This window comes from Varanus komodoensis, unplaced genomic scaffold, assembly GCF_004798865.1.
Source record: "Varanus komodoensis strain SLA01 unplaced genomic scaffold, ASM479886v1 scaffold7_3, whole genome shotgun sequence".
Classification (NCBI taxonomy): domain Eukaryota; kingdom Metazoa; phylum Chordata; class Lepidosauria; order Squamata; family Varanidae; genus Varanus; species Varanus komodoensis.
The window spans coordinates 13,714,294-13,741,053 of record NW_025336480.1 but is presented as its reverse complement, the minus strand read 5'-3'; the positions used below and the strand labels follow the sequence as shown (position 1 = coordinate 13,741,053).

Genomic DNA, 26,760 nt, shown 5'->3' with positions numbered 1-26,760 from the left:
AGTCTGCTCCGCCTGGTCTTGTGACCTCAGAAGAGCAGCTGCCACAGTGGCTGTGTGGGGAAGGGGAACAATTTACAGTACTGCTAAGGCCTCAGGAGGTGACGCTGTCCCAGGCGGTAGAACATTGCCCTGACAAAATGTTATCTGTCACAAAACTTGGTTGCTTTTGAAAAATTAGGTTCACAGCTTGCAGGTACTCTTGGATTATGGTTCATAAGGCTGTGGTAGCGCACGCCTCATCTACATTCAGGCTGCGATGCTTTTTGTAAGAGGCTGGCTTTGAAAAGTCTGGCAATTTCTGCTAGGCCAGAATACCTGGCACCCTTCCAGGCACCCTTGTGATTGCCTTGAAAAGCTGACCTGGCTTGGTTCCAAGAAACTGACAGGGCAAGCTCTGGGCGGTGCTGCCTGCTCTCCAGGGTGTGTGGCCCAGCCAGGCCTATAGCACAACTGGATGGGGTAGAAGGAGAGCCTCCGCAGTAGATGCACCCAGCCTGCGAGAGACCCCATGGGATTTGTGGGGCCCCACTCTTAATTTTGGCCAAGTGGTGAAAAGGTTGAATCTGGCAAATATTTGTTGTGATGAGCAGATGCTTCTTTATGTGGCAGAATTTCCTTGGAGAATATTTTTATCTGCTGATGCTGTTTCTGTTTTTATGGCATTATTTTATGATGTTGTGGGATCATTTTGTACTTAATTATTGCAAATCACCAAGTACAGGATGTAAGTTGTCTAAACAAACAAATGAACAAACTGCAAGTAGGTCTGGATCTATTCCTGAACTCGTTTGGTTAAGATCTCAGCCTGGTGCTGCCATGATACTCCACATCCTGCATTCCTTTTTTTACTGCCTATACAGCAGGACTTGTTGAGGGGTGACTACAGTTTCCGCGTCCATTTCCCACTTCATGTGGTGCTCTTAGTTGGTGCTAGTAGCCTGATGAGGTCTGAGAATGTGTCATGAGCAGCTGGAAAGCGGAACTGCACGGGAGAATGGCCCTTTCAGTATCCTTTGCTTCTGTGCGTGTGTTTGCTTTTAATTCGGTTAGCTCTGTACAGGAGCAAAAGAGTGTGGATATTTAAAGAAAGGAAAAAAGAAAGCTCCTCCTGCCCCCTCTTCAAATCATGGAGAGGGAGAAAGGGTGCCCCTGCTAGCTTTTGTTCTCCTAACCCCACAGGATGAAGCCAGTCAGACCAGAAGCGCCCCATTCCTTGCACTATAAAGCATGCAAGGACAGCCCCTTTCCCTGCAGACTTTCCCAGACGTCAGCTATGCACATGTTGGAACGATTGAAAGATATGGAAACCATACTAAGAGCTTATCTCACGCCCTGCCCTCCACCTCAACTCATGGAAAAGGAGAAAGGCTGCTGCTGCTTGCGCTTGTCCTCCCAAGCGGCACTGATATCCCTGTCATTTACTTGTAGGGCCATTGAAAATAATGTGGTTTCCCCACGAGTAAGTAAGCAATTTGGCTAGTTGTTTCTTGAGCAAGAGGACAAAGGGAACAATCAGGAGGGACCCTAACCTTTATTTTTTCAGAAGAGTGGGAAGGGGAGGGGGGCATTTCCAAGAAGTCAGCTGGGTTGCTGCTCTGTTTTGATGAGCCTCAAGCTGGTTGGGACACTTGCTGCCCCCTTGGCCCCACGGAGGAAGCCATGCCAGTGCCAAGTTGAGTGTGCACATAATGGGGTGCACGGCATCTGAGGTACAAGGAGATTCTTTAAACAAAATATGTTCATGACAATTCCAGAATAAGAGGAGAGGGAAAATAAGAGAGATGGAAAATGACTCATTGTAGTTTGCTGTGCGAGGGACTCCAGCGATCCAGGACTACAAGAAAAGCTGGTGTTGATCCCGCCCAAGAGATGCTCTTGCATTCATTGTTTTATACTCTAAGCTGCAGGTGGGGCCTCACCCATTTCTTAATCTTTTACAGTGCCTAGCTGCTTTGTGTAACAACAACAACAATATCAACAATAATGATGGATGCATTTATTCCAATTGAGACAGAAATGCAGGCATTGAGTGCCATTACATCTGCCATACTTCATAAACTGGCTAAACCAGACGTGAAAAAACAACCTAAAGAAATACTGCAAGATTTGCAATGTATTGCAAGCTACATTGATAGTGACATTTGTTTACTGTGTCAAATGTTACAATGCATAGGTTATTACTGTCTGTGTCGACACTTTCTCAGCCATCTCTCACTGGATTATTAGCATGCTCTGTCTTTGATCTTTGAGACTGAGCCACCAGCAAAGCTGAAGAGAAGTATGTGCTGACATGAGATGCACCCTCTAGATTATTACATTCAGACAGAAACAGCTAGAGGAGACAGAAGGAATCCTAGCATGACTTAATTTTCAAAGTGAGGTTCCCCCCCCCCCCCCCCAGTTTCAGCTGCCTGGATCAGGCTTGATCTCAAATAATGAGCAATTTCAACATTAATGGTAAACTTAAGAGAGGGTGAAAGAATTAAATGAGCAACTTGTGTGGAAAGCCATCTGGGATCACAGAAAAGCACACCTTAAACCTTTATTACACAGAGAAGCAAACAAATACTAAATAAGCCAGGGGAAAGTACAACAGGCACATAAACCCGCTGACAAGCAATAAACCCTGTAACAGACAATCTGGTCTATGGCTTGGACAGAAGATAATGTAGTTCCACTTACTTTAGTGGGCACTTAGATCTATGAGCTCCATCTTATCCCAACAGTTGAAATCAATCAAGAATAGATAGTTGGACATTAAACTAGAAACTTCCTCTTTCATATATCTGCTGCTCAAAGTCAGGTTGATACCATCACATGCCTATTTTGGCAGTTCTAAAACAGACATATTGCAGTCTGTGCTCATCTGAGAAACCTACTTTTCTGTATACCACTTGATGCCCTGTGCAGGGCAATTCTGCCCCTAGGTCTTGGTCAGCACCTGATGGCAGACCACATGGGAATCCTGTGACAGAAGACGCACACATTCATAGTCCACCCACAGAGGTGAGAGAAGCTCGTGATGCTGATAAAGTGGGTACCCCTTCAGTGCAAACAGCACTGTCTATCTCACAGATGCTGCTTCGGCCAGCAGTTGAAAGAGGGGTGGAAAACAACCTCTACAGGGGATTAGCCCCTCCCATGACACCATGTTCTTCATGGTGAGCAAACTTGAACCTGCTGAAATCCCTTCTTCTGCACACCATGAAAAGTACAAACGACTCTCTTTTGATTCTGGCCTTCCCATTAATAATTGTGATCAGAGGAAAGCAGGTTTACCAGCATTTCTTTGTTTGACAGAGCTTGGAACAAAGCAATACAGACAGTAGCTTGCTCTTGTCTCTTGCCCATTTCTGGAAACACTGTTTGCCTTTTGTTTCTTCTTGTCAAATTAGTGAGAATGATGAGAACAATAAGCAATTTCCTCCATTTTCAAATAAGAGACTTGATAATTGGATTAATTTGTTTACAATTATTTAATTAAGTTTGCCAAACAACAATGCACATACTTACAGGCACAAGCATTCTATCTATGCGTACCTTCCAATCATGAAAGGGCTGTTAGTCACTGAGGAAGTATTTGGTAGTTTAAGATTACCCTTATTTTCATTTTCTGATTAGTGAAGAACAGCCATCGTCATGTTCAGGTAATTGCTTTATTAACTAGCTTAATTACACATCCTGTAAAAGTGGCAGCTATGCAGTTATTCTACTTAATGCACTGCTGAGGAAAAAGTAAGAACTAATTGCTTATGCATTTTGTAAGGAGGCTGAATGCTTGCTGGCTTAATTCACTATTATTTGAAAAGGGTACGATGAAAATGCTATGAATTGCTATGTGATGTGTTGTCAGAAAACACAATTAAGTTCTGCCTCAAAAGAGAGACATATAGGTTGCAGTTCTTTCAATGAACATGAAAAGGTGCTTATCTTAAACACACTCAATTGAAATTAAGAGAGATTTAAGCCCTGAGCAAGTGACAAGACACGGACCATGTGGAGGTTGTGTACACAAGCCGGACTGACACACAGAAACTGGAAGGAAAGGCCACAGGTGCAACCCAAATCCCAAATTTTATTTATTGATTTCATATAATTTATACTGCCTTTTTCTCCCATGAAAAGGCCAAACTGAAAAATAATAAGCAGGTGATTTCTGTGGTTCTGTGTCATCAACTTATTTCCAACTATTATAAACTCTTGGAAACACAAGGCTGTGGCTTCCTTCATGCAACTGATTCATTGCATAGTTGGCCACCCCCGTCTTCTCTCGCCTTAGCCCTTCCCTGGCATCACTGTGCTATCCAGTGAATCCTGCCTTCTCATTATGTGCCTGAAGTACAAGAGCTTCAGTTTTGTCATTTTTGCTCCCAGGGTAAGTTCTGACTTGAAACAATCTGGATCTACTTGCTTGTCCTTCTGCCAGTCCAGGATACCTGCAATGCTTTCCTCAGCACTATGTTTTGATGTTTCTTCCAGTCAGCTTCCTTCACTGTCCAGCTTTCACATCCGTTCATAATGATCAGGAATACAATGGTATGGATGATATTGGCCTTACATCCTTGACGTGTGATCTTCTCTAGTTCCTACACTGCTGCACTTCCAAGTCTTTGACTTCCTTGGCTGCAGTCTCCTTTCAACTTGATTCAGCCAAGGCATGTAAAATCTTCCACAATTTCAATATCTTCATTGTTGTCATTAAAGTTATATATTTTTTCTGTAGTAATGAGTCTTCCTTTCTTCATGGTCAGCTGCAGTCTTGTTTTTGCACTTATTTCATTTTCAACAAGAATCTTTTCAACTTGCTGCCATTAATAAGGTATTATCTGTGAATTGACAGGTCTTCCACCAATCTTCACTGCTTCTTCTTCTGATCCCAGTCCAGCTTTCCTTATGATATAGTCTACATACAGATACAACAGGCAGATAAAATGCACCCATCTGATGCCATTCTGTTTCTCCATATTCTGTAGCTTCTTGTTCATGATACAGATTATGCATTAGGACAATCAATTGCTGAAGCACATCCATTTCATCCAGAACTCTCCATAGTGTCTTGTAATACACACCATCAAAGGCTTTGATGTGGTCTGATTGCATAGACCAAACTTCCTCTGACATTGTTTGATGTGCTCCAGTGGCCAAAATATATGTGCGACATTCTTTTTTGAAAACTAGCTTGAACGTCAGGTATTTCTCACTCCATATGTGGTAAAGTTCTTTTTTGGAACATGCTGTGCATCACTTTGCTTTATGGGAAATTAGTGCATTGGTCCTATAGTCGCTGTAACCCTCTGCGCCTTCTTTCTTGGGCATTGCAATGTATATTGCACATTTCTGGTCTGTGGGCCACTGTTTTGTTTTCCATATTTCTTTGCATGTTCCTGTTTGGGTTTGGCCTACTGCAGTCTTTGTGACATGGAACAGTTTTACTGGTACCCGTCTAGTCTGAGTGCTTTATTCCTTCCAAGTGCTTTCAGAACAGCCTTCACTTCCTTTTCTAATATTGCAGGGCTTCCTCATAGGATTCCTCTTTGAAAGAACCTGTCATCCTTTTTTCTTTTCAGTATAATTCTTCCATATATTGTTTCAACCAACTTTTTATTTTATCCCGGTCAGATAGTATGTTCCCTTGTTGGTCATTCAGCATTCTTGCTTTACATTTGAATTTTCCTTGGATTCCTTGGATCTTCTGGAAGAGGTCTCTTGTTTTTCCTCTTTTATTGTTCTCTTCTATTTCTTTGCACTGGCCATTAAAATAGTTCTTTTTCTTTCTGTGTTATAGTTGCTGAAAAGTTGCATTCAGGATTCTGACCCTATTTCTGTCACATTTTGCTCTTGTTTCTCATCTGTCCTTGGCAATTGGGGTGTCTGTTTCATTCTCTGCCTAGGTTCTCTGCCCTTTTCTTTTTACTACAGGAATTGCATTTCGGCATTCTGCCCCGATAATGTCTCTGGCTTCAGTTCACAGTTCTGCTTCATGGTCAATTGAGCTCAGTAATGCAAATGCGGACTTTATGTGGACTTTAAATTCCTTAGGAATATTATTTTAGTTCTATTTTTGTCCCTGTGTTTCAGGTTTACTCATTTGTGATGGCATTTGTCAATCTGCACATTATATAATTATCATAATTAGTATACAAAGAACATTACAATTAAAAGAGGAACAGAAATTCGATCCTAAGTATTCTACCTTGAAAGTTACTGCTCTGCCTAAGGGTAAAGCTGTTGAATGCAAGCCTAGACACCATGAATCAGAGGTCGGTTCCACTGAAAGCAAGAGGGATTCTAACTGTATATAGTTAGAGTTTTTCTGAGGGACAGTTGTAGCTGGACAGAGTCGGCTTTTTTCACACCAGGAGAGAGATGATTTTGCTTAAAATCACCTCTGAACTTTCAGATTAGCCTCTTTAAAATGAACTACAAGGATGTAATGTCTGTCACTTAATTGTCAAAAAACGAGAATCCTGCCATCAACAAAAATCCAGGAAATTGAGACATTCCAAGAATACTCCAGAGTTCTCCTGTTTCCTCCTTACTAGTATATTGGCTACTTGTACAGCATGGGATGGGATCTGAGGATCTAAATTCCCAGCTAAATTCTCCTTTCCTGGATCTCCTGCTGTTCCAGCCAAATGTTATACTGAGCTAGCAAATGCTCTTTACAGCATCATCTCTAACAGACTTTGTTGCCATTCGCTGCAGACTCTCAGTGTCTGTCTATCTGAATGGACATTCACAATGTGGTTTTGAACACTGGTGGCACAGGAAAAAGATATTAGGAATGAGTCTCCAAAAAGGAATAAGTTCTGTCACAAATGTTAGATTTCTTAAAGGGAGAAAAAGGTGTATTTCACATTCAGCCTTGATCCTAAACACATTTTCTCTTAATTTCTGTTAATTTTATGGACCTTGCTTGCTCAGAATAGCAACCTTATTTTATAGTTCCATTATTAGTTGTACGCAAAAAAGTGCATTTACAAGGATCCCGATTTAAGAAAGACACATTTGCTCCCCTCATCTTGCCTGTGGCAGCCTTCCTTAGCATGGTGTCCCCAGATATGATGGTGCACACTGCCCTTGATCTCCAGCCAACACAGGGATTGGCTGGGATGATGGGAGTGGCAGTCTAACACATCTGGAGTATGCCAGGTTGGGGAGGAAGGTGTAAGTGGGTTGAGCAAATCCCCCCCCCCGCTTTACTTCTGGACCCTTGTCATTCACATACAAGTAACAATAGAACCAACCACTCTTGGAAGAAACTGACCATCTGGACCCTTTCCAATCTGTTTTCAGGCCTGGCTATGGGACTGAAACTGCCTTGGTTGCCTTGTATTATGACCTGTGCAAGGAGAGGGACAGGGGGAGTGCATCCCTGTTGGTTCTCCTGGACCTCTCAGCGGCTTTCGATACCATCGACCATGGTATCCTCCTGGATAGGCTGGTGGGATTGCGAGTAGGAGGCACTGCTTGGCAGTGGTTCTGCTCCTACCTTGACGGCCGATTCCAGAAGGTGCTGCTGGGGGACTTTGGTTCTGCGCCATGGCAGCTGTGCCATGGAGTACTGCAGAGCTCCATTTTGTCCCCCATGCTCTTTAACATCTACATGAAACTGCTGGGAGAGGTCATCAGGAGGTTTGGGCTGCGGAGTCACCAGTATGCTGATGACACCCAGCTCTACCTCTCTTTTACATCTAGTCCAGGTGAGGCACTGGCTGTCCTTAACCAGTGTCTGATGTGATGCGCTGGATGAGGGCCAATAAATTGAGGCTTAATCCTGACAAGACGGAGGTCCTGTTGGTAGGTGAGTCAGCACTGCTACCATTATAGTAGGCAATTTTATACATAGGATACTATAATTAGTATTAGCTAGGCTTCCAGTGTGGAAAATTCTGTATAATTATTTTAAATATCCTGAATAACAATTGAATGAAGGATAGTCTTCAGCATGAAAATATATATTTTTTGTAATTATATATTGGACTGGCATACTCCATGAGTTCTATCTAATCATTCACTTCTACCAGCAGAAATGATGGAAACAAGTTCTCAGCTATGCACAAGGAAAGAATCCAACTAAAGATCTCTATTTGTACACAACCATTTGCAAATCCTAGGTCTACAAAGCGGTCTGTTATCTGCTTGTGCCACTGCTCTCTAATGAGAAGGGGAGGAAAGCTCTGCTAGTGCAGCAAGTTCGTTAATTAATGGCATGTTATATTTAGGCTTAAATATTCATGCCAGAAAACATCCGAAGGCAAATCAACCGCTGAAGCCTGATGAGCTGTTTTGCTGGTGTCAACTTGCAACAAGAGCAAAACAATAGCACAAGGCTCTCCATCTGTCACGGAGAGTGGAAGAAAGGTTGCGCTGCGATGCCACTGCCCTTGCTGGCCATCAGGGTCCGTGCGGTCGTGGGTTTCAGTAAGGAGAAGAGGCCAATGCCTTCCAGAAGGACTGGTGAGAGGACTCGGGAGAATCACTTTGATGGGAGTGGTGATTTACAGCAATGGTTCTGGCAGCAGCATGTGGAGCAGGAGAGTGCTTGAAACAGCAACACTTTGGCCATTTTTTATGAAAGGTTGCCCTGCTGTGGACAGCCAAAATAACAGGAAAGCTGATAGCCATCTGGCAGTGGCTCCGGTTATCATAAAACCACTCTGTCATGCAATGCACTGGCCTTTCAGCAGAAAAGGACTGAGCCATTTTGCTTTAGCTTCAAGGCGGTGTAGAAGGTTGCTGGAAATGCAACTCTTGAAGCTGTGCACATGCTGCAGCCCCTCTTAATACCATTGTTGTAAAATAATGTTATAAAAGGAAAATACTTTATACTAGAAAAAGACTAGCAAGTACAAGGCATAGCTGACAATTTTCCAAAACATGAAATACTTCATTTTGTTTATCTCCCAGATGGGTACAACTTACTTATTGCTGGATGGCTTTGTTTTACAGTCATATTATTTAGGCTGCTTCCAGATGAAGTTTTTAATATAGTGATCACTTCACCTCATCCACAGAATATTATTGAGTGAATGGCTTATTGAGCGAAGAGGGTTCTAGACAACAACATTTTCCGCTCATAACTCTCCTGGGTTTTTCTACCAGGTAATCCATCTTCTTTCTTTCCACAAAAAATTCATCAAGGAAAAAAGATGGAAGAACTGCAGGTTCTCTTCTGATGGTTAGCCCTAGGATTGCTATGTCTGGACGCACCCACAGGCACCATTAGTTACACTTTACAGTTTGGAAACTAGAAAACCAAAATCAGTCCAGCTGTGAAGCCATGACCCAGCAGTGATGTGAATGGTTAGAATAAGCAGTTTAGCATTTTAAAAAAATCTGCAGGCATTTCATTTGGAAAACTACCAGTCTTTCGGTTCAGTGGTACATGCATGGAGCTCCACAGAACATGAGCTTTCCATTTTCTGCTATGGTGAGAAATGCTTCAGCAATGTGCAGCAGCTTCTTGGTTGTATATATAATGAATTCCTTCATCTGCAATATAGAAGGGAATAGAAAAACACCCCCCACATATGGGCTCCAGTTACAGGAAGCCAGATTCCGGCTAGACAGGAAACATTTCCTGACTTTTAGAGCAGTGGGGCAATGAAACCAAGTGCCTAGGGAGGCTGTGGGCTCTCCCACACTGGAAGTATTCCAGATGCAACTGGACAGCCACCTGAGTGGATGGTTTAACTTGGGTTCTGCACTGCACCGAGCAGGGGGTGGACCCAGTGGCCCTTCCAACTCTTCTCTTCTATGAAGCAGTAGACATAAGGCATCAGAACTCACATATAATGTGATCAGCCCAGATTTTTGTTTGTATACATATAATTTGTGCTGTGCTCCAATATGTCTGTCTGGAATGGCAAAATGAAAACCAGAAGATATAGCATACAAGGAGAACATCATATGGTGAAGTATGGTTTCTATAGGAAAAGTATGATTTGGCAGGGACAGAAAATCTGAGAGCAGAAATTTTAATCAAATCTGAGAGCAGAAAAAAAAAATCAAATGTTTCCTTTTTTTAAAGTTCACAACCATGGACACTAGAAACTTTGTGAGGAAAAAGTAATGAAAGCCAGGAATCTTATTATAGCTCAAATTCTAAAGTTACAATACTATGAGTTTCTCTGCTAGAGTTCATATTCCAAGATGCTGATTCAAATTCCTAGATTTTCTGATAAGTTTGGCCTCTGTAGGGCAACTAATTTTCTACACTCTGGATTCACAGGAAAGCTATATTTATAGTGCTACAGTATTATCTCCATCATGTCAGATGTATCACCTCTTCTGGGATAGAATTCAAAACAGCGATAATCCATAAATGCTGCTTCTGCTGCTCTGAATTTTGTCAAGCTCATTAAGGTCTTTGCTCAGTGAAGCCTGGAACATTCCCTGAAATTTTGGGCAGAAACTTGAATTACCTGATAATTACTCACAACGATCAACATTTTATTTCCTAGGACATTAAATCTTGACCTTTAGTTTCACAGCAGTTGTTTGAAACAATTTAGATTGCATGTGAAATAAAACCTTGTGTGAAGTCAAACGGCTGAAATAAATGCCAAGCCCATAAAAGCCAGCAATCTCAGAAAACCACGTGGGTAACATTACAGGGGAGTGGGGCAAATTATCCAGCATCGCACTTGTCAACTTTACATTTCTCCTGAGTGAATGGCCCTGATGTTCCACTAACTAATTGGAAACACAGCAGCTTTCAAACGGCAACTGGTAGATAATAACTTTGGTGGCACTATGAGGGTTCTGCCAAATTTAAAACACCAGTTATACACCTCAAAAACTGTAATCAAGCAAAGTGTATAAACAAGGTCCTTGGGTAGCCAACCACCATTTGAGCTTGCCAAGACCCTGAAGACCCTCCTCTAGTCGCAGGGTTTGCATGTAGGTTCCCATGCAGTGTTCTGCAGCTTGTCTATTTGTACTGCACTTTCGTGGAATCAGGCAAAGCCCTCGCGTTTCTCCAGAGACTGGAGCTGGTGTGGGGGTGAGGGCAGTGTTCCTGACCTTGTATACACTCTTATTTGGTGAAAATTGTAATTTCTGCAAGTCTAGTCAATGTCTGCATTTCCATCAACAGTCTATTCTGACTTCCTGAGCTTTGGGATTTTGTTGAGGTTTACCATAAAAATCTAAGCTGAGAGATCTGATTCCAAGAGCAGAATTACAGACTGGTATTTCCCCCTCCAAATAGTTCAGATTTACAACTTGTTTCAGGTTTGGGGGAGGCGAGGATGAAAAATATTTTATTAAAGTGGTCAGAAATTCAGAGTGAAGAAAATAATTTTTTTCCTGATGACCAAACAATGAGGGTCAGTCACTTAGGATCAGTTATTTATTCGGAGAGTCACAAGAGAGCGAAAATATAAAATAAACCTCTGCCAAGAAGGTCAGAATGTGTGAAGATAGGCCTGGAGGCAGAAACAGAAGTGTAGGTCAAGATAACCATGTACAAAAGTAATGGAATGTTTTCTGCTGTGGTGTTTTCTGTTACTAATCAGACCAAAAAGCTAAATGTACAAATGCGCTGTGCATGTTGACTGTGGCAGCTGGTCCGACTGGAGACTCTCTGTTGTTCGTGTGCACCTACAATAAGGAGTCTTTTTTGTATAAAATCACTTGCTGGTGCTGCCTGTCTCTCTCATGGTTGGACTACAAACAAGTGCAGGTAACACTTAAATGCTATGCACACTTCTGGTCACTGTTCCTTGGTATGACTATTATAGAGCTGGGATAGGTCAAGAAAAGGGCAATGAAAACGAGCAAGGGGCTGGAGCAGCACTGTTACATCTGGGACTCGTTAGGTTAGAGAAAAGGTGCAGGGATATTACACACATGCATAGTGGGAAGGGAGTGGACGGTGGATTTTTCTCCCTCTCTGTTAATACAGGAACCTGGACTCATCCCATGAAGCTGATTAGTGGGAGATCCAGCACAAATAAAAGGAAGGAGTTCTTTCCTTATTTTCTGTGACTGCTGCCTTTTCTTAGGAAGCTTTGGTGAGGAGCTTTGTCAAAAGCCTTTCAGAAGTCCAAGTAAGCAATGCCTACCAATTCCTGCCAAATACCACTTTACTGGCTCGTGTTTGAGTTCTTTAAGAACTCTGTCATGGACACAGCTGGTCCTGGTGATAGAATAACTTCCAGTTTGTCAGTAAGGTGGAAAACCTCAGGTTTTGTCACCATGATTTGCCTCATGTCTTCAGATTCCTTTCTTGAATACATCCACTCATGCATGGGAATCTGCCCCAAATTTTCTACAGTGGAAGCAATGGAAAATAATGTATTCCTCGAGCCATCTTTGTTGCTTCAGGTTCTGGTAGCCTCAGTGGCATGGAGGGCCTTCTACCAAGTCTGGCTGGTGGCCCAGGTGTATAAAAAAGGGATAACTTGGTTTCAGTAATCTAAAGTTCTAGTAATGTCCTCTATAGGGAGCTGCCCTTGAAAACTGTTCAGAAGCTGCAGCTTGTACAAAATGCAGTAGCCAGACTAATAAATGCAACCAGTAGGTCTTAACATATGGGACCAGTTCTGGCCCACTTGCACTGGCTGCCTTTATGCAGCTAAGTCCAATTCCAGGTTCCTCGGAGCACAGTACTTGAGAGATGGCCTCTCCGAACCACGATTTGTCTGGATACTCCAGTCAACATCTTGGTCTTTTTTCTGAATGTCCATTCGGAGGGAGGCTCAGAGGGCAGAAGTAGGAAGGAGGGCCTTCTCAGTAGCAGCCCCAACTGTGGAATGACTTCCCTAGTAAGGCCTGTCTGATGTCAATCTTGTCATCATCTTGACATCACTTCAAGATGATCCTCTGTACCAAGTCATTGAGAGTCATGTTTTGAAGGTCTACCTTGTATTATATTTCATTTTAGTTGTTTTTAACTTTTAGTATTTTAGAAAGTTGTTGCGGCACTTTATTGCATTTTTTGTTTTATGAGCAGTTTTAATCCACCCAGGGAGCTTTGATGATTGGGTGGTAAAGAAATGAAATAAATAATATTCATATTTCAGTTTCTTTGCAGTCTCCTTATCTTCATTGAGTAGCCCCTTTACTTCACCAATATCCAGTGGTTAAGCTTTCTCGCTGGTTGGTTTCTTGCATCTGATATAGTTAAAGAATTCTTCTTCCTGGGCTTCAGTGTTATTAGCATTATGCTCCTCAACGTTCTTTTCCAGTATCTTACATTGCCAGCCTTCATCTCCTCTGTGCAGACTTGAGCCTTCTTTTGTTCTCCTCATTTGGACAAGCTTCCATTTTCTGAAGGAGACCTTCCTTTCCCCGCTTTGACCCTGGTCCTAACCGTGCTGGTGACCTTGTAGACTTGGCGATACCCTTCCTAAATTGCAGTATACATTTGATCTAAGCTTTTATTCCTGCAGTTTTGAGTAAATGCCAAGCATTTTGAAGGTTTTAACCCCTCCAGCTCCCACTTCAACTCCTTTTACAAATTTCCTTATTTCAGAGAAGCTTCCTGTTTTGAAGTAAAATGTTCCTGTGTTGACTTGCTCATTAATGGTATTTTACCATTGATATATTAAATCTGATAACAGTGTGGTCACTATATCCAAATGGATCGATAAAATTTACAGATTATACTAGGTCTCGGGTGATGCTGCTTTGAATTTAATCCACGGTTGCCTTTGCTTTGGTCACTTCCATAACCATTTGTCCGACCGCACGGTCATTTAGGGCATCAAGCAATTTTGCCTCTTTGGTATGACTGGAACACACATTTATCTAGGCGATGTGGGGGCAATTGGAGTCACCATTATTCCAATAGTTCTTCATCTGAAAGCCTCCCTAAGTTCATTTTTCATCTCAAGAACACCCTGAGCATTTTTGTCTGGGGGACAATAGCCTGAATCGAAAACTAAATTAGTTTTGGAGCTTGGTATTGTTAGCCACAGTGTTTCTGTAGCAAAATCTGTTGCTTTTGGGTTTATCAGTCAGCTAGAGGCTATATGCTTTTGGATGTACAGAGTGACATCTCCTCCAGTAACTTGTTTCCCAGCAGTTCTGCCCATTCCACCAGGTTTTTATAACTCCCACTATACCTAGATATCTGTACGTATAATGTCCATCAGAACAATTTCACATAGTTTCCCTCCACAGATGAATCTGTCACGTGCCTCATCTGCTACGGCACTTAGGTCTCTTTGATCAGCTGTCGTGTTTCACCTATGCTCAAGGCCTACTTTTGCCATGTCTGCTTTTGGACAGTCAGAAACTTGCCCAGCTTTATTCTCCAGGGACCTAACTGAACTGGATGCTTCCCAGCTTCTCTTGGCATTCTCCCGAGGCTCACTTGTCATCCATGTGCTGAGACTCCATAGCTGTGCCTGCCTAGCTGGCCCTGCACATGGAACAAAGCAACAGTTCAGAGAGTGCTGCCTTGGTGGTTCTGGATTTCAACCTTCTACCTAAATTAGGTTTTCAGAACATTTCTAGAACATTTCCACTTCATTGGTACCATGATAGGCCATGACCAGTGATTCCACTCCAGGACTATCTACAATGCTATCTAGATGGTGCATGTTATCTGCAAACTTTGCATAAGGCAGGCACCAGGTGGTCTGCACATTCATCACTAACCCTATTGTCCATGTGTCTGATGATGTTACCTCCTTCTACCAGAAGCCCCTTTGCTGCACATTCTTGCTGAGAGGGGATATTTCCTACTCTTCCAAGGAGTGGATTCCATCTAAGAGTACATTACCCTCTTCCTCAGAATGATGCTTTCCTTCCCTGAGATGCCCTTCTCAATTACAGCAAAGGAGCAGTCTCCCATGATTGGGTCACTGCTATCAGGCACCTGAAGGTCTGGTCTACCAAGTTCTTTGCCTCTCTTAGTTTCTCCAGGTCTGCAACCATGGCTTCAAAGGGAACAATCCCATTCCCTGTGAGCCAGGGGCTCATTACATAGAGCACACACCCACACCTGCTGTCCACCTGCAAGGCAGTCATTGTTGTTGGGTCTGTTTACCCAGAAAACTAAGTTGTGTACTAGGAAGAATAAACATACAGGAAAGGTATCCATCTCTAGTTATTTATTGTGAGAAGAGCTGACCGTTTTGGCCTCCTTGTTCTGTGGCTAAGATCACACAGGTGAGGAATTAACTCACTTCTTCACTGACACTTAGTCACTGAGCCTGAGCCACTTTGCCACTGGGGCTCCTTACACAGCTCTAGCAAGCTTGGCCCAACTGCTGCTGCAGCCACACTGGTGAGGGGGCCTCATCTAAAAAGTCTGGAAGGCTGCAGCTGGTCTGCGTTAGCTACCAACGAGTAGCGATGTTAGGTCAATTTTGCCTCCTGGGACTGGAGAGCTGCTTCTTAGAGGAGAGAAAAAGTAAAAGGGTCGTTGGAAGGAAGAACAGGCAAGGGTAGTGATCTGAGAAGGGATGCAGTTCAGGCTTTGCTGGGGATTCAAGCAGTTGAAGGGAAGGGATGGTACTGGGGGGGGACAGTGGTGGGAAGGGACATGGTGTACAAGAGTTCTTTTGTGGGGTTTCTAAAAGTTGACAACTGAACTTTTCTGAGCTTTAGTTTTGAACTGCTCTACAAGGCCTAAAACCTTGACCTACATGGAGCCCAAACTGAAGCTAGTTGGCCTTTTAATGAAGGTTCATACCCACGTTTGTGAATAGGGATTGTTACATATTTAAATACATGCATGTATGAATAAATGAGTACCCCAGTTCAGGACAATGGAAAGAAGCACAATGCATGAGACTCTTGCCTCTATGTACAAAGTCTGAATTAAATATGACTGAAAAGGAGATATCCTTTTCCTGAATCAATGCTTAAGGCATAAGTATTTTTAAAAATATCTACTGGATTATCTCTTCTCAGATGTGAAATTCCTTTAGAGTGCAGTGCCGTGCGAGTTTAGAAAGAAAAATGGCCTGAAGGGAGTTTTAGGCCTTTTTTCCACCTGAACATGCACAAGACTGTGCCTTGAGTCTCTTAGCTATGCCTTTGGTGTACTGGCATGTAGAACCTATTCTACGCACAAACAGCCACACAAGTGTTGCTACTTCTGAGTCCTGTTTTCACTATCAAGTCCAATGTTATGCTTCCCACAAAGGCTTTTACTTACCATCAACCAAGAAAGGAGAGGTATAAATGCAGTGCAGCATCGTTCGTTTTAACCCATTACGCTGCATCATAAAGAAAAGCAAATATGGAGCAACAGAATGCCAAAGAGTCACTTAACAGAGGCCTTCAACCAGTTGTTACTGTTTTCTCTGTACACCTTAAATGGAAGCTTGATATTAAGTCCATTGCAAGTATGTCCTGGTAATTGTACAGTACTTTGAATATGCTACACAATTACACCTTTGGGTGTGTCTCTGTGGCAAAGAAGGTAGTCTGAGATGTTGGAAGTCTGAGGAGTTTCTCCTGGAACTGACAATGCTTTCATGCCACAATCACGCACATGGGCAGCAGTTCTTATTCTCAGCTATTGTCCACTGAACAATTTTACCGAGTCGCCTGAGGTTTAGATTTCCCATGGTGATTCTGCGCTCACTGGAATTACCACACAAAGCTTTTCAGTATGACATGCACGTACCTTGGTTGTGTAAGTATGTCCATCAGAACCACAAACAGGACTGGCATGTGTCAAAGGGCATGGCTTGCATTTTACTAAATTGGCTGGCCCAATCCAGTGTCTCTGGGGAAGGTTTTCTTTCTTCTGCCGAAGGCTGGAAAAAAACAGAAGGAAGAAATATGCTACAAAAAATATTCTTGCCAAATAAGGTGCATGAAGCTATGGCTATATCTAGTATAAAATGTATTATATAGCAGCATTTTCAGCATTACATTTTCAAGCACAGCACAAACTAGAGAGTTCACTTAAACACTTTTTTGTTTTAATAAGAAGAGATGGGCATGGGAAGCACTTTTTCACAAAAAGCTACTGGCATTTCCAGACATTTGCTGGCTTGATCTTCGCTCAGCTCACTTCCTAACCAGGGCTGAGCATGGGAAAGAAGTCCAGCAGGCACAGGAGAGCCAGGTGCTGGCCTGAGCTTTGCAAGTCTGATCTAGAGAGGGCATGCCAGTGGGGGGCAGGACTGGGGCTGGAGAGGCCATAGGATCCCTCGTATCCTGGCTGCTCTCCTTTCTGCTCCCCATCTGCACTGGCACATCTGCTGTCTGGGGAAGAGCTGGCATAGTGCAGGCTGGGGAGCCTGAATGGATACCTGAACTCTCCTTCTGAGGTCATGGCAGCCTCTGTGGCCTTATAGGAGGGACTCCAAAGAATCCCATGGTTTCTGTGATGGTCTTCTGAGACATCGGATCACTCTCCCTACGTCTAACTTCTTACATCAAAAGCTGTAAACGGAAACTTCATAAAGACCACAGATAAAAGATTCAACAGACTCAGGAATACATTTTATACTGGAACGCTCAAGCATCTCATACAATTTTAAGAAGATGGGAGTACATGGGTTAATATAAATAATTTTATGTTGAACAAGAATTGGTTAACTGTGAGAATTAACACTGTCAGACATGGCATCCTAGTAGGACAAATTATATACACACACATGTACACATTCTTTGGTCATGCTATTAATAATGAAATAGATATTAATAACATTAAACAAATGAAAATCCACATCGTATGTTTAAAAATGGGACATGCACAGCTGAGCTCATCCTTTGCAATTCAATGCCATTTCTAGTTCTGTGCCCGGATTTCTTCGTCCTTTATACCATGCTCTACTTTTGTATTAAGAACTATTTTTTGGATTTCTAATGCCTTCAGGAAACCTGCAGTGTACAGCTTGAACATCCAAAATGAATAGCGATCATAACTGTGATATTGATGTGCTTGCTTCATCTCTGTAAAATTCTTACTTCTTTACTTCTCTTTTAACTGTTCTTCAAAATGAGATTCTCCTTACACTCGTGCTTGAATTCTAAAATGTTACTTGCATTGTACACACTGTGATGTGATGCCAACATGTTGTGCATTCATCATTTCACTGAAAGCACATCCTCTGCTGACTCAACAGCATGAGCAGTAGTCCTGAAAGCCAAAGGTGTGCCTTACTCTCCGCTCTTGGCAATGAACAGCAGCCAAATGAAGCTAAGGGGGGTACTGGGCACCAATGTCCACAGATATTCTGCCCACACTCCAGTGTTTCCCAGTAGTGTAATACTTGATCTCCTCCTCATTTCCTATTTGTCTATATCTTCCACACTGTGGTATTACTCATAGACTCCTGATATATCAAACTCTTTCAGAATACATACATTTCCATGCTGCTTCAGTGCAATGAGAGCTCTGCCTTGGCCCTAATTTGAAACCATGGTTCTGAAGCGAATTACCCATCTTGATCAAGACAAGTCAGAAGAGTTTAATGAGAAGGTCTCTCTTTTCAGAAAACAAATGTGGATAAAAGAAAATCCATAAAGCCCTGCATAAACACAGGGTGTTTTGAAATGATAAAATCCATTTTTCCCCAAGAATGCTAATTCTGTTTTTAAGCCATGCTTATATTCTGTCGAATAATTTTAGTTAAACATGATTAGTATTACTAGATAGTGTTTGTGGAGTCTGGCATCTGAAGTAATCGGGAATCACAGCTCTGTGCTTTGCATCAACAAAGAAAAATACTGGGGCACAGTTTTGCTTAGGAGCAAATCCTGGTTAGCAGCTAACATGGCTAACAGCAGTAGAAATGTAATACCTAGCCATGGATATGTCCAGCAATGTGAGGAGGGGGAATTTGTTTCTGGGAGAAGCAAGGTGGGAAAGGAGATACGGACTTCCTGATCTAACGACCTTCTCCTTTAACCACGCTTAAGTGACTGCAGTGCTTTGTGCCCATACACTGCATATGATACTGGCCTTCTAGATGACACAACAATGGGTGACATAAAATCCCATAAACAAATATTTGCAAGGTAAAACATCAATCCGATTGCTTTGCTTTAATGCAAAAGAACATGAGTGCAGTTAGTAAACAAATACATTTAAACCAAATGTCTTTATCAAGGTTCAGGAAAAGACATGGAGGCCCCTGAAAGCAATTTCACCTCAGTTTGCAATTTGCCGCACAATACCAAGTATGTTGTAGTGTCACATTCCACTGCTAAAATAATGAAAAATCTATTCTTTCATTTCAGCTCAAGCTTTCTTCTGTCCCAGCCTTTGTCACTGTGATAAATAGTACTATTATGAAGCTTGTGTCCACAGAAGCAACCCTATCACAATATTACAAACTACAGACAGAAAACCCTGCAGTCAGAACCATTATCAAGAAGCAGCTCTCCCAATATATAACAGCAATAAACTTCCAGAATGCATTCAACTTCCCCGAAAAACATGGTTAATTAAGAGGTATTCTAGATTCATCCAGAAGCTGTGTCTGGTTTCTATAAAGTTCACACTGATACCTCATTGTTACGGCAGAATAAGAATGAATGATGTCACCAGGAGCTCTCAATTGGTGAACTCTGGCCATTTTTCCAGAGAAACTATTTTTTATTATTGTGACGATTTTACAAACTAGGGAGTGTGTCCTGTTTATATGTTATTTTGAATGTTCAATTTGCCTGTTTTTGCCTCCCCCCCTGGAAAGTGCTACGTGGCATCTGGCATCCATCCTTCCCGTTGGCATACTAGTGGCATATCTCTAGTCCTGGCATAATGTAAGGGTAGGTCTTGTCCACCGGACGCCTGTGGGTACAAATGGCTAGTGCTCGTATAGGCACAGATCTTTCCTTCTCCCTCTGTTTGAGAGCTCCGAGTAAGCTGTGCAGTCATACCCCCCTGCACGAAGCAAGAGCACAAGCAGCTGCAACTGGTGGGGTCTAAGGTGAGAACCGGAACACGTCACATTGGGTGGGAAAAATCCTATGTGCAACCCACATGGACTCCCTAAGCGCAACTTGAATATTTTAAAGAAACCAATGGGATCTTGTTAGGAGAATTCTGAAAAAAGATTTTGATTTAATTTTTAATGTACTGTCGTTGTTTGGTTTCAGATGTAAACCTGAACATCCATGGTGGGTATTTTCAAAAGGTGGTCTTCGATGATGGACAAGTTGCTCGACCCATTCCCTAGTGGAATGGCCTTGTCACTGAGCAGTGGCAGGCTTGGCATGAGGAAGGAGCGGGCAGCTGCTTTTCATCATCACCATCTGGGCTACATATGACCGGTTCGTCATATGTGGAAAACCCAGGAAAAATCCAAAGCTGGATAAGCTAAATAGTTATTTTTTTTAAAGCAGAGTATCTGTCACAATTTATCTTACCTCATGCTGTGAAACTCTTCATTTCCAAACATAATTTAAAACTAGAGGACAGCTGCCAATAGCCATATAGCACCAGAAGTATTAAATAACAATGGCTTCTGTGCCAAAAAGGTCTGAATGTGGTTGGTCTTGGACCTCGGCTCATTTTTTCAAGCTGATGATCGATTGTGTCTTACCAAACAACATCCATCTTTTCCCACCTACTCAAAGGCTGCAATTAGTTCATATTGTCTGCCTATTCATTCATGTGTTATTCCACTTAATCCATCAACTTGTCTGTTAATGTGGTACCTTGGATGCCAAAAAATTTCAAAGATGGCTATTATTGCATACTTCAGTTGCAGATATAACAGAAATATTGCTGTGATGGAGATTGGCTGTGGATGGAGAAAAATCAGATGAATGGCAACCTGCTGGGCGACAATTTGCATAGCAGGTGTTAGTTACAAGATGTGTGCCTGAATGCATCAGCCAAAATTACACTTGCAAATTTAACTTTTTAAATGGATAGAAGTGTATCGAATGGATCCGACCAAGTGGCCAACCAGCAGGACATCAATGCAACAGCACCTTCTTGCCCATGTCCCTCAGCAACTGGTTTGCATAGGCACATTACCTCTGATACCGGAGACAGCACAGAGTCACCCAGACTAGTACATTACATCTTGTGTAAGTGAATTCCATTGTTTGACAACGCACTGTGTGAAGTGGTCCTTCCTCTCATCCATCCTGAACACCCCACCAGTCTTCACAGGACAACCCAGGATGTGGGGAGAGAGGACATCTCCCTGGAATGGCTTATACTCCTTATAGGCGTTTTAAATTAAAAGAGCCACCGACAACCACAGGGGGCAATCCCATGGTCCATAGGAAGTTGCAAATTTCCTAGCTATGATCTCAGGGGAAAGATCCGAGTGGGGTATGCCCAGCTGCTGTAGAAAGCTGTGTAGCATCCAGTGATAAAACAGCAACCTTGAAAGTTTGGGGGGAAGGCAGAAAAGGGGAAGGATGGTGTGATTTCTTGCAGGGATTTAGGCAGGGTGTGAAAGGATGGGGAAGGAGACTTTCTCCTCCATTTCCCCATCTATTGAGCAGTAAGGAAGCCAAATGAGCCACAATGAATATCCAGCTTTCTTTCCTTTTTTAGGTGGAAAGGGTGATCTCTGACTTCCACTGTTCCTCCATCCCTGCTGCAAGGCTTTGGATAGGCCAAGGGATCCTGCCTTGGAGTCCTTCCTCTATAAATGGCAGTTCTCTTGGGCTAAATTCCTAAATAAATGCACTGGGTAAAACTACCAAGTACCGGTTGCCAAACTTAGCCCACCCAAGTGTCTTCAGAAGTACTGTTTCTTAGCCCTTTAATGTAAATCCATCCTATCTAACATTCAATACTAGATTAGGCAATGTTTGATGGTTTGGGAAAAAAGAAAACAAGCAGAAAATGTACTTATTGCTTGGTGGCAGAAACTCAATCCTGGCCTCAAGAAACTTCTGGTTTAAAATAATACTATGTAAAACACAGTTTTTTGTTTAAGCTGCTTTTCTCAAGATTTTACTCTCTAGCGTTAGGAACCTTTGGATAAGCAATGTTGATTTATTAAAAAGAGTGGCTTTAGAAAAAAAGTTTTGCAAGTCTTTTAATACAAAAAGTGGTCTTAACACATCACTACAAAAAGTCAGAAATACAATATTATATATGAATGCATAATATGTATAATAAATAGTATAATCAAAGTTATTTTATTATGAAAGTTTTGTCTTTTTATCTTGATAAAGATGTGCATTCATTTTCCTTTATCTTTCTGTCCTGCTCTGTTCCAAGAGCGTAAGTGCTTTGAGACAGAGTATGCCCTGTCAAAAATTCAGAACCCAGACAAAAAAAGTTTTTTTATTATCTTATTTCTGGCTGCCTGGGAATGTTATCACTTATGCAGCATTCATATTATCTCACTGGTTTAAAAGAACTAGATTTTAAATACCCTTATAAGGTTCCTGTTGTACGTCTCACTGAAGAGACGGTGCTGAAGTTATGGTTGCTCTTGGGAGTAAATGGGATTCATGGTCCACTGCTGGCAAACCCATATTTTTCAAGAATATTAATACTTGTACCATTTTCAAGCCTATAATACTTAAATACTCTAAATGTGTAGACATGATCTACAGAACATTACCCAAAACAGATGTATTTAACTAATATCTTCAATGGAAACTAATTAGCTGTTGCTGGAAATTGTTGCTATACCTTAATGGAGAAGACCTGACCACTGAGTCTTCTCCTGCCTGCTTTTCCTTACTGCTTTTGCCTGTCCTTCGGCACCTGCAGAACTGGCTTCCTTATTATATCAAATAACAAGGGCTTGGGGAGAATGGCTGAAGGACCAAGTGAGGGGGAAAGGAATCGACGCCCCAACTGTGGAATCTAATACTGCTCCAGATAAAAATATAGCAACAACCCTTGGCTTGCACCTTGGTGACTATGAAGCTAGCAAGGAAAAGAGAACAAACTTGATGCAAACAAGGAAGGAAAGTATCAGTTGAGCAATGACTTGAATGGCACAACTTACTTCACACTTTCTTCTGAAAACCTGAGAGGCATTTTTATTTCACAACACCCATTGGAGGTAAATTAGAATAAGGGAATGTGACCGTATCCAGTTAGCACATCATGTGCTGAGCATGATTTATTAGTTCTTAGGCTAACTTTGGGTCGCTTAACATACAAATAGAACAAAGTGCCCAGGTTTGTATGTCATGCAACAGCCCGCAACTGAGTCAACAGGATTATGTAAAGTGGAAGCAGCTCATATATGGCACACAACGGAAAAGGTCGTGGGTTTGCTATGTGCAAGCAGTGCCATAGTGTCCTGCTAAGCACATTGCAGGCTACAGAGTCTGGCCCAAAGGGTGAAGATGACATCCCCACGAAACTTCCTTCGCTTTTATAAAATGTAGACTTGCACATTTCTCCACCCCAAGCTGCAGCTGCCGAGAGGCCTAGAAATGTCCACTTGTGAAATAAATGAATCTCCGCTTAGACAAAGTGAAAGCTATGACACAAATATGCCATTTCTGGATGGTGCACCCTATCTGCTGTAATAGGCAATTTGCTTCTGACTGGGGATTTGAGCATGTCTGTCCTATATGCAAACCTCTGCCACATTAGTTTTATGAACCATTATGCCAACACTGTAAGGATGTACCATAAAGACGACAATGTAAACATTTACACTGATCATATAACAAGATCCACCTGGTGAAACTAAGTCTAAAAATTGAAATGTTACTTAGCACTGTAACTAAGGAAAATGAATGAATAAATTCTTAATTAGTTAAAAGCATTGGTAACAGCCCACTGTGCATATAAGAGAGGAAGCACAGCTAGAAAGATGTTACTTTTTTTTGTAAAAATTCCTGTTCGGTTCCATCTAAATAAAAGCTCAAGATGATGTACATAAAGATAAAATAAAATCCACGCACCATCTATTAAAACAGCAGACTTTCATACCAGGCCTAATTAGAAAGAATACCAAAAATTATGGCTCAACAGCTTTGACACTGGGGACATATTCCATAAACAGGTGACTATGATAAACATGATGGTTTTGGGAAGGGAGTTTTATATGGAGAATCTATAGAATATGCCATCATCTTCCCAGTACCTTGTTTAGCTATAAGCCATTTAGCCCCAGATTGATCTCTGAATTGTCTCTCAAGTCATGAAGGTCTCTCCTTCAAGGTTGCCTGTAGCACGGAGTAAATGTCAAGAAGGAATAGTAGCAATAACTGCTGAATGGTCCCACTTCCAAGATGACTTAATGGCTCTGCCTTCACCATATAGCTGATTGCACATCCAACTAAGTCTTTACCTAACATGGTGGCATAACATTTTCCTTCTCTTCTGCCATGAAATTTAGATTGTCCCTACCCATTCATATGTCAGAACACGATTGCTCTGTTAAATGTGGTACTGCATTTTATATATTACATGGATTCTTTGACATTCTAGGTACTTGATCATCATCATTTAACTGAAAGAATAATTAAAACATGAGTTGCTATGCAAAACTCTGATTTAAAACTGGCTGAAATAATTGGGAGTCTTTTCATTAGCCTCCCTTCATACCCCAGCTTATAATTCATGTTCTATCCCTGCTCAGAGTTTATATTTTCACGAATAGCTGCTGATACGAGATGAACCTTAATGCTAATAACATTTTCTGTTCTTCTGGCCCTCTTGTCATTGTGAAATAGTTTTAAGAGTCCTCTTGAGTCATGCGATCAGTTCACTGAATAGGAAGCTATTTCCTTACAGTTTGCAGTGAATCAAGGGAAGAGGCTTGTTAGGAATGAGAAAGCCAGTAGCTCTTGGAGCATATTCTCAATACTCTCCTGCCGGACTTCAGAGAAGGAGGAGGAAGAGCTAGAGGGGGGGAGGGTCAGTATGTGGGCTTGTTCTGGATGTTGAGTGAAGTGAAGATCTTTATCTCAAGGCCAAACTCTCCAGGTGCACAGCCCGCCTCTACGAATGACCAAGATATATAGTTAGCTTGGAACAGGGGAGTTTTTCCGAGACAGAGGAGACTCGCAGCCCCATGACACAATGTCAGCAGGAAGGGGAGCCCAATCAGAGGACTGCTGTACAGAGAGAAGGTGTGCTTGCTTTCAAAAGACCCCTTCAGAAGGAATGGGGTCAGGCATGCTCATAAGGGAGACTTATGGTTGATGGGGTGGGATAAAAATCTGATAAATACATTCTTGGAGGCGAATACTAGATTTGCTTCAACAAACTGCTCCATGCATGCTCAGAGAGTCATTTTGGATGTTTGTGCTTCTGGAAAATGCTTTTATCAGTAAAGAATATATTGTGGGAAAGGTTTATGGCATGGAAGGTGTGAAGGAAGTAGCCCTAGCTCACAACAAGGCTAGGGAGGGCATCTTTAGAGTTCCTTCAAAGGCAATGGTGGGTCCTCCTTGAACGAAGAATTAAGACACATTCCGGATGCTTACAATGCAGAGGAAACAGGCCATGTTAGTGCACCCTATTCCCTCCTGTGCACATGGATCCATACTAGTCCCACCAATCTGTGCAACTGATCAGGGCCAACGGCCTTTTCTTAATAAAAGAAACTTCAGTCTGCTCAGTACAGCTGGGTTACCATATTGAGGTACTCTGGAGGAGGGTGTGCCTTTTTGTCATGAGCCAAGGCCATAACCTCTACAATCAGGCAAAGGGTCCGAAGACACCGAGCAAGAGAAAGGCAGGAATTCGCACTCTGCCAGAAAATCCCTGAGGTAGTTGCCCTGCTCTTCTCTTCAAGGTCTCTGAACACATGGCAGAGAGCCAGCGCCTCAGGGATAGGCCCCCTCTAAACTACACCAGTTTCTTCAGTGTGGCAGAGCCAGGAACACCAAACCTTGCACTGGGGATACATAAATATTCAATTCTGACCCTCTGTCAACTGACATCCAATTTGCTGTATCCATCCTGAACTTTGTGTAAAATTCAATTTGGTTCCACTTGGAGTTATCCATGCTTTCACCTCATTGTCTGAGCAATTGTTCTCCCAGAAGCATGTTTATTAATGCATGCCCAGTGAAACTGGTAATAAGAGAAGCTGGTATTTGGACACCACCATATGTTTCAGATCACTAATGCTAATAATGTGCACTATTAAATACAGTCATGTTGGCTATATTTTAGAGATGTATAACTTTGGTAGGCTGTTTTTAGTTGAGATTACCAATATGTATTTGAAGTCTGTTCCCTCTGATATTAGACATTAATTCACTAATTAAGATACACTATTTTTGTGGTTGCTTAGAGAAGGCAGCAACATGAGATGTGGAACTTTTTCATTCCAAAAAATACAGTTTTGTAGTTTTACAAGAACCAATTTAACACACCCATATTAAAGGCAGCAGTTCTTTGTAGGAAAGAATTGCTGCTTTTGCATTTCTTCTTTGATTTATGGGATATAATGGATTCACGCGCAGTAAGAGGTACCACTTTGTGCTTGCAAAGTAAATATATACTTATATTTTAAAAACTGCTCTAAGGTGAGTCAATCTAATTTCCCCCCATAGGTCAAAGAATGGGAGGCACTGTTTATTGTAATTGGACAAAATTCTGTCACGTGGTTCTTGAAATAGAGCTAACAATTTCTGAAAGGAGAAGAAAGGCAGGTACATCACACCACCTGCTGCAATAAAGGAGGAGACTTTTTCTTTATAGAGGAAAAAGATTTTTTTGGATGCCTTTCAAGAGCATAACCCCAACAGCACATCAACATTTCAAACAAACAAATTAAAACCTAAACTTAAATGGTGGCTGCTCTAAATTGACAGACTGTGAATCTCTTCTCATTGGAAAGGAAAACACACACTGTGAATCTACTTTAATATGCCAGTCATCCACTTATGAATGTGTTGGAACACCATGGTCCAAGGAAAACATAACTGTTTTTT

At 42.0% G+C, this 26,760-nt stretch overlaps 1 protein-coding gene across 1 annotated transcript in view; it reads right to left on the bottom strand.

Annotated features, from left to right (window-relative positions):
* The window catches only part of SPOCK1 (SPARC (osteonectin), cwcv and kazal like domains proteoglycan 1), a 487,914-nt gene that overhangs the window by 139,825 nt on the left and 321,329 nt on the right, over positions 1-26,760 (bottom strand). Inside the window, exon 5 of the mRNA XM_044454370.1 lies at positions 16,595-16,727. Coding sequence (XP_044310305.1) covers positions 16,595-16,727 — 133 coding nt within the window. The remainder of the gene's footprint in view (positions 1-16,594; positions 16,728-26,760) is intronic.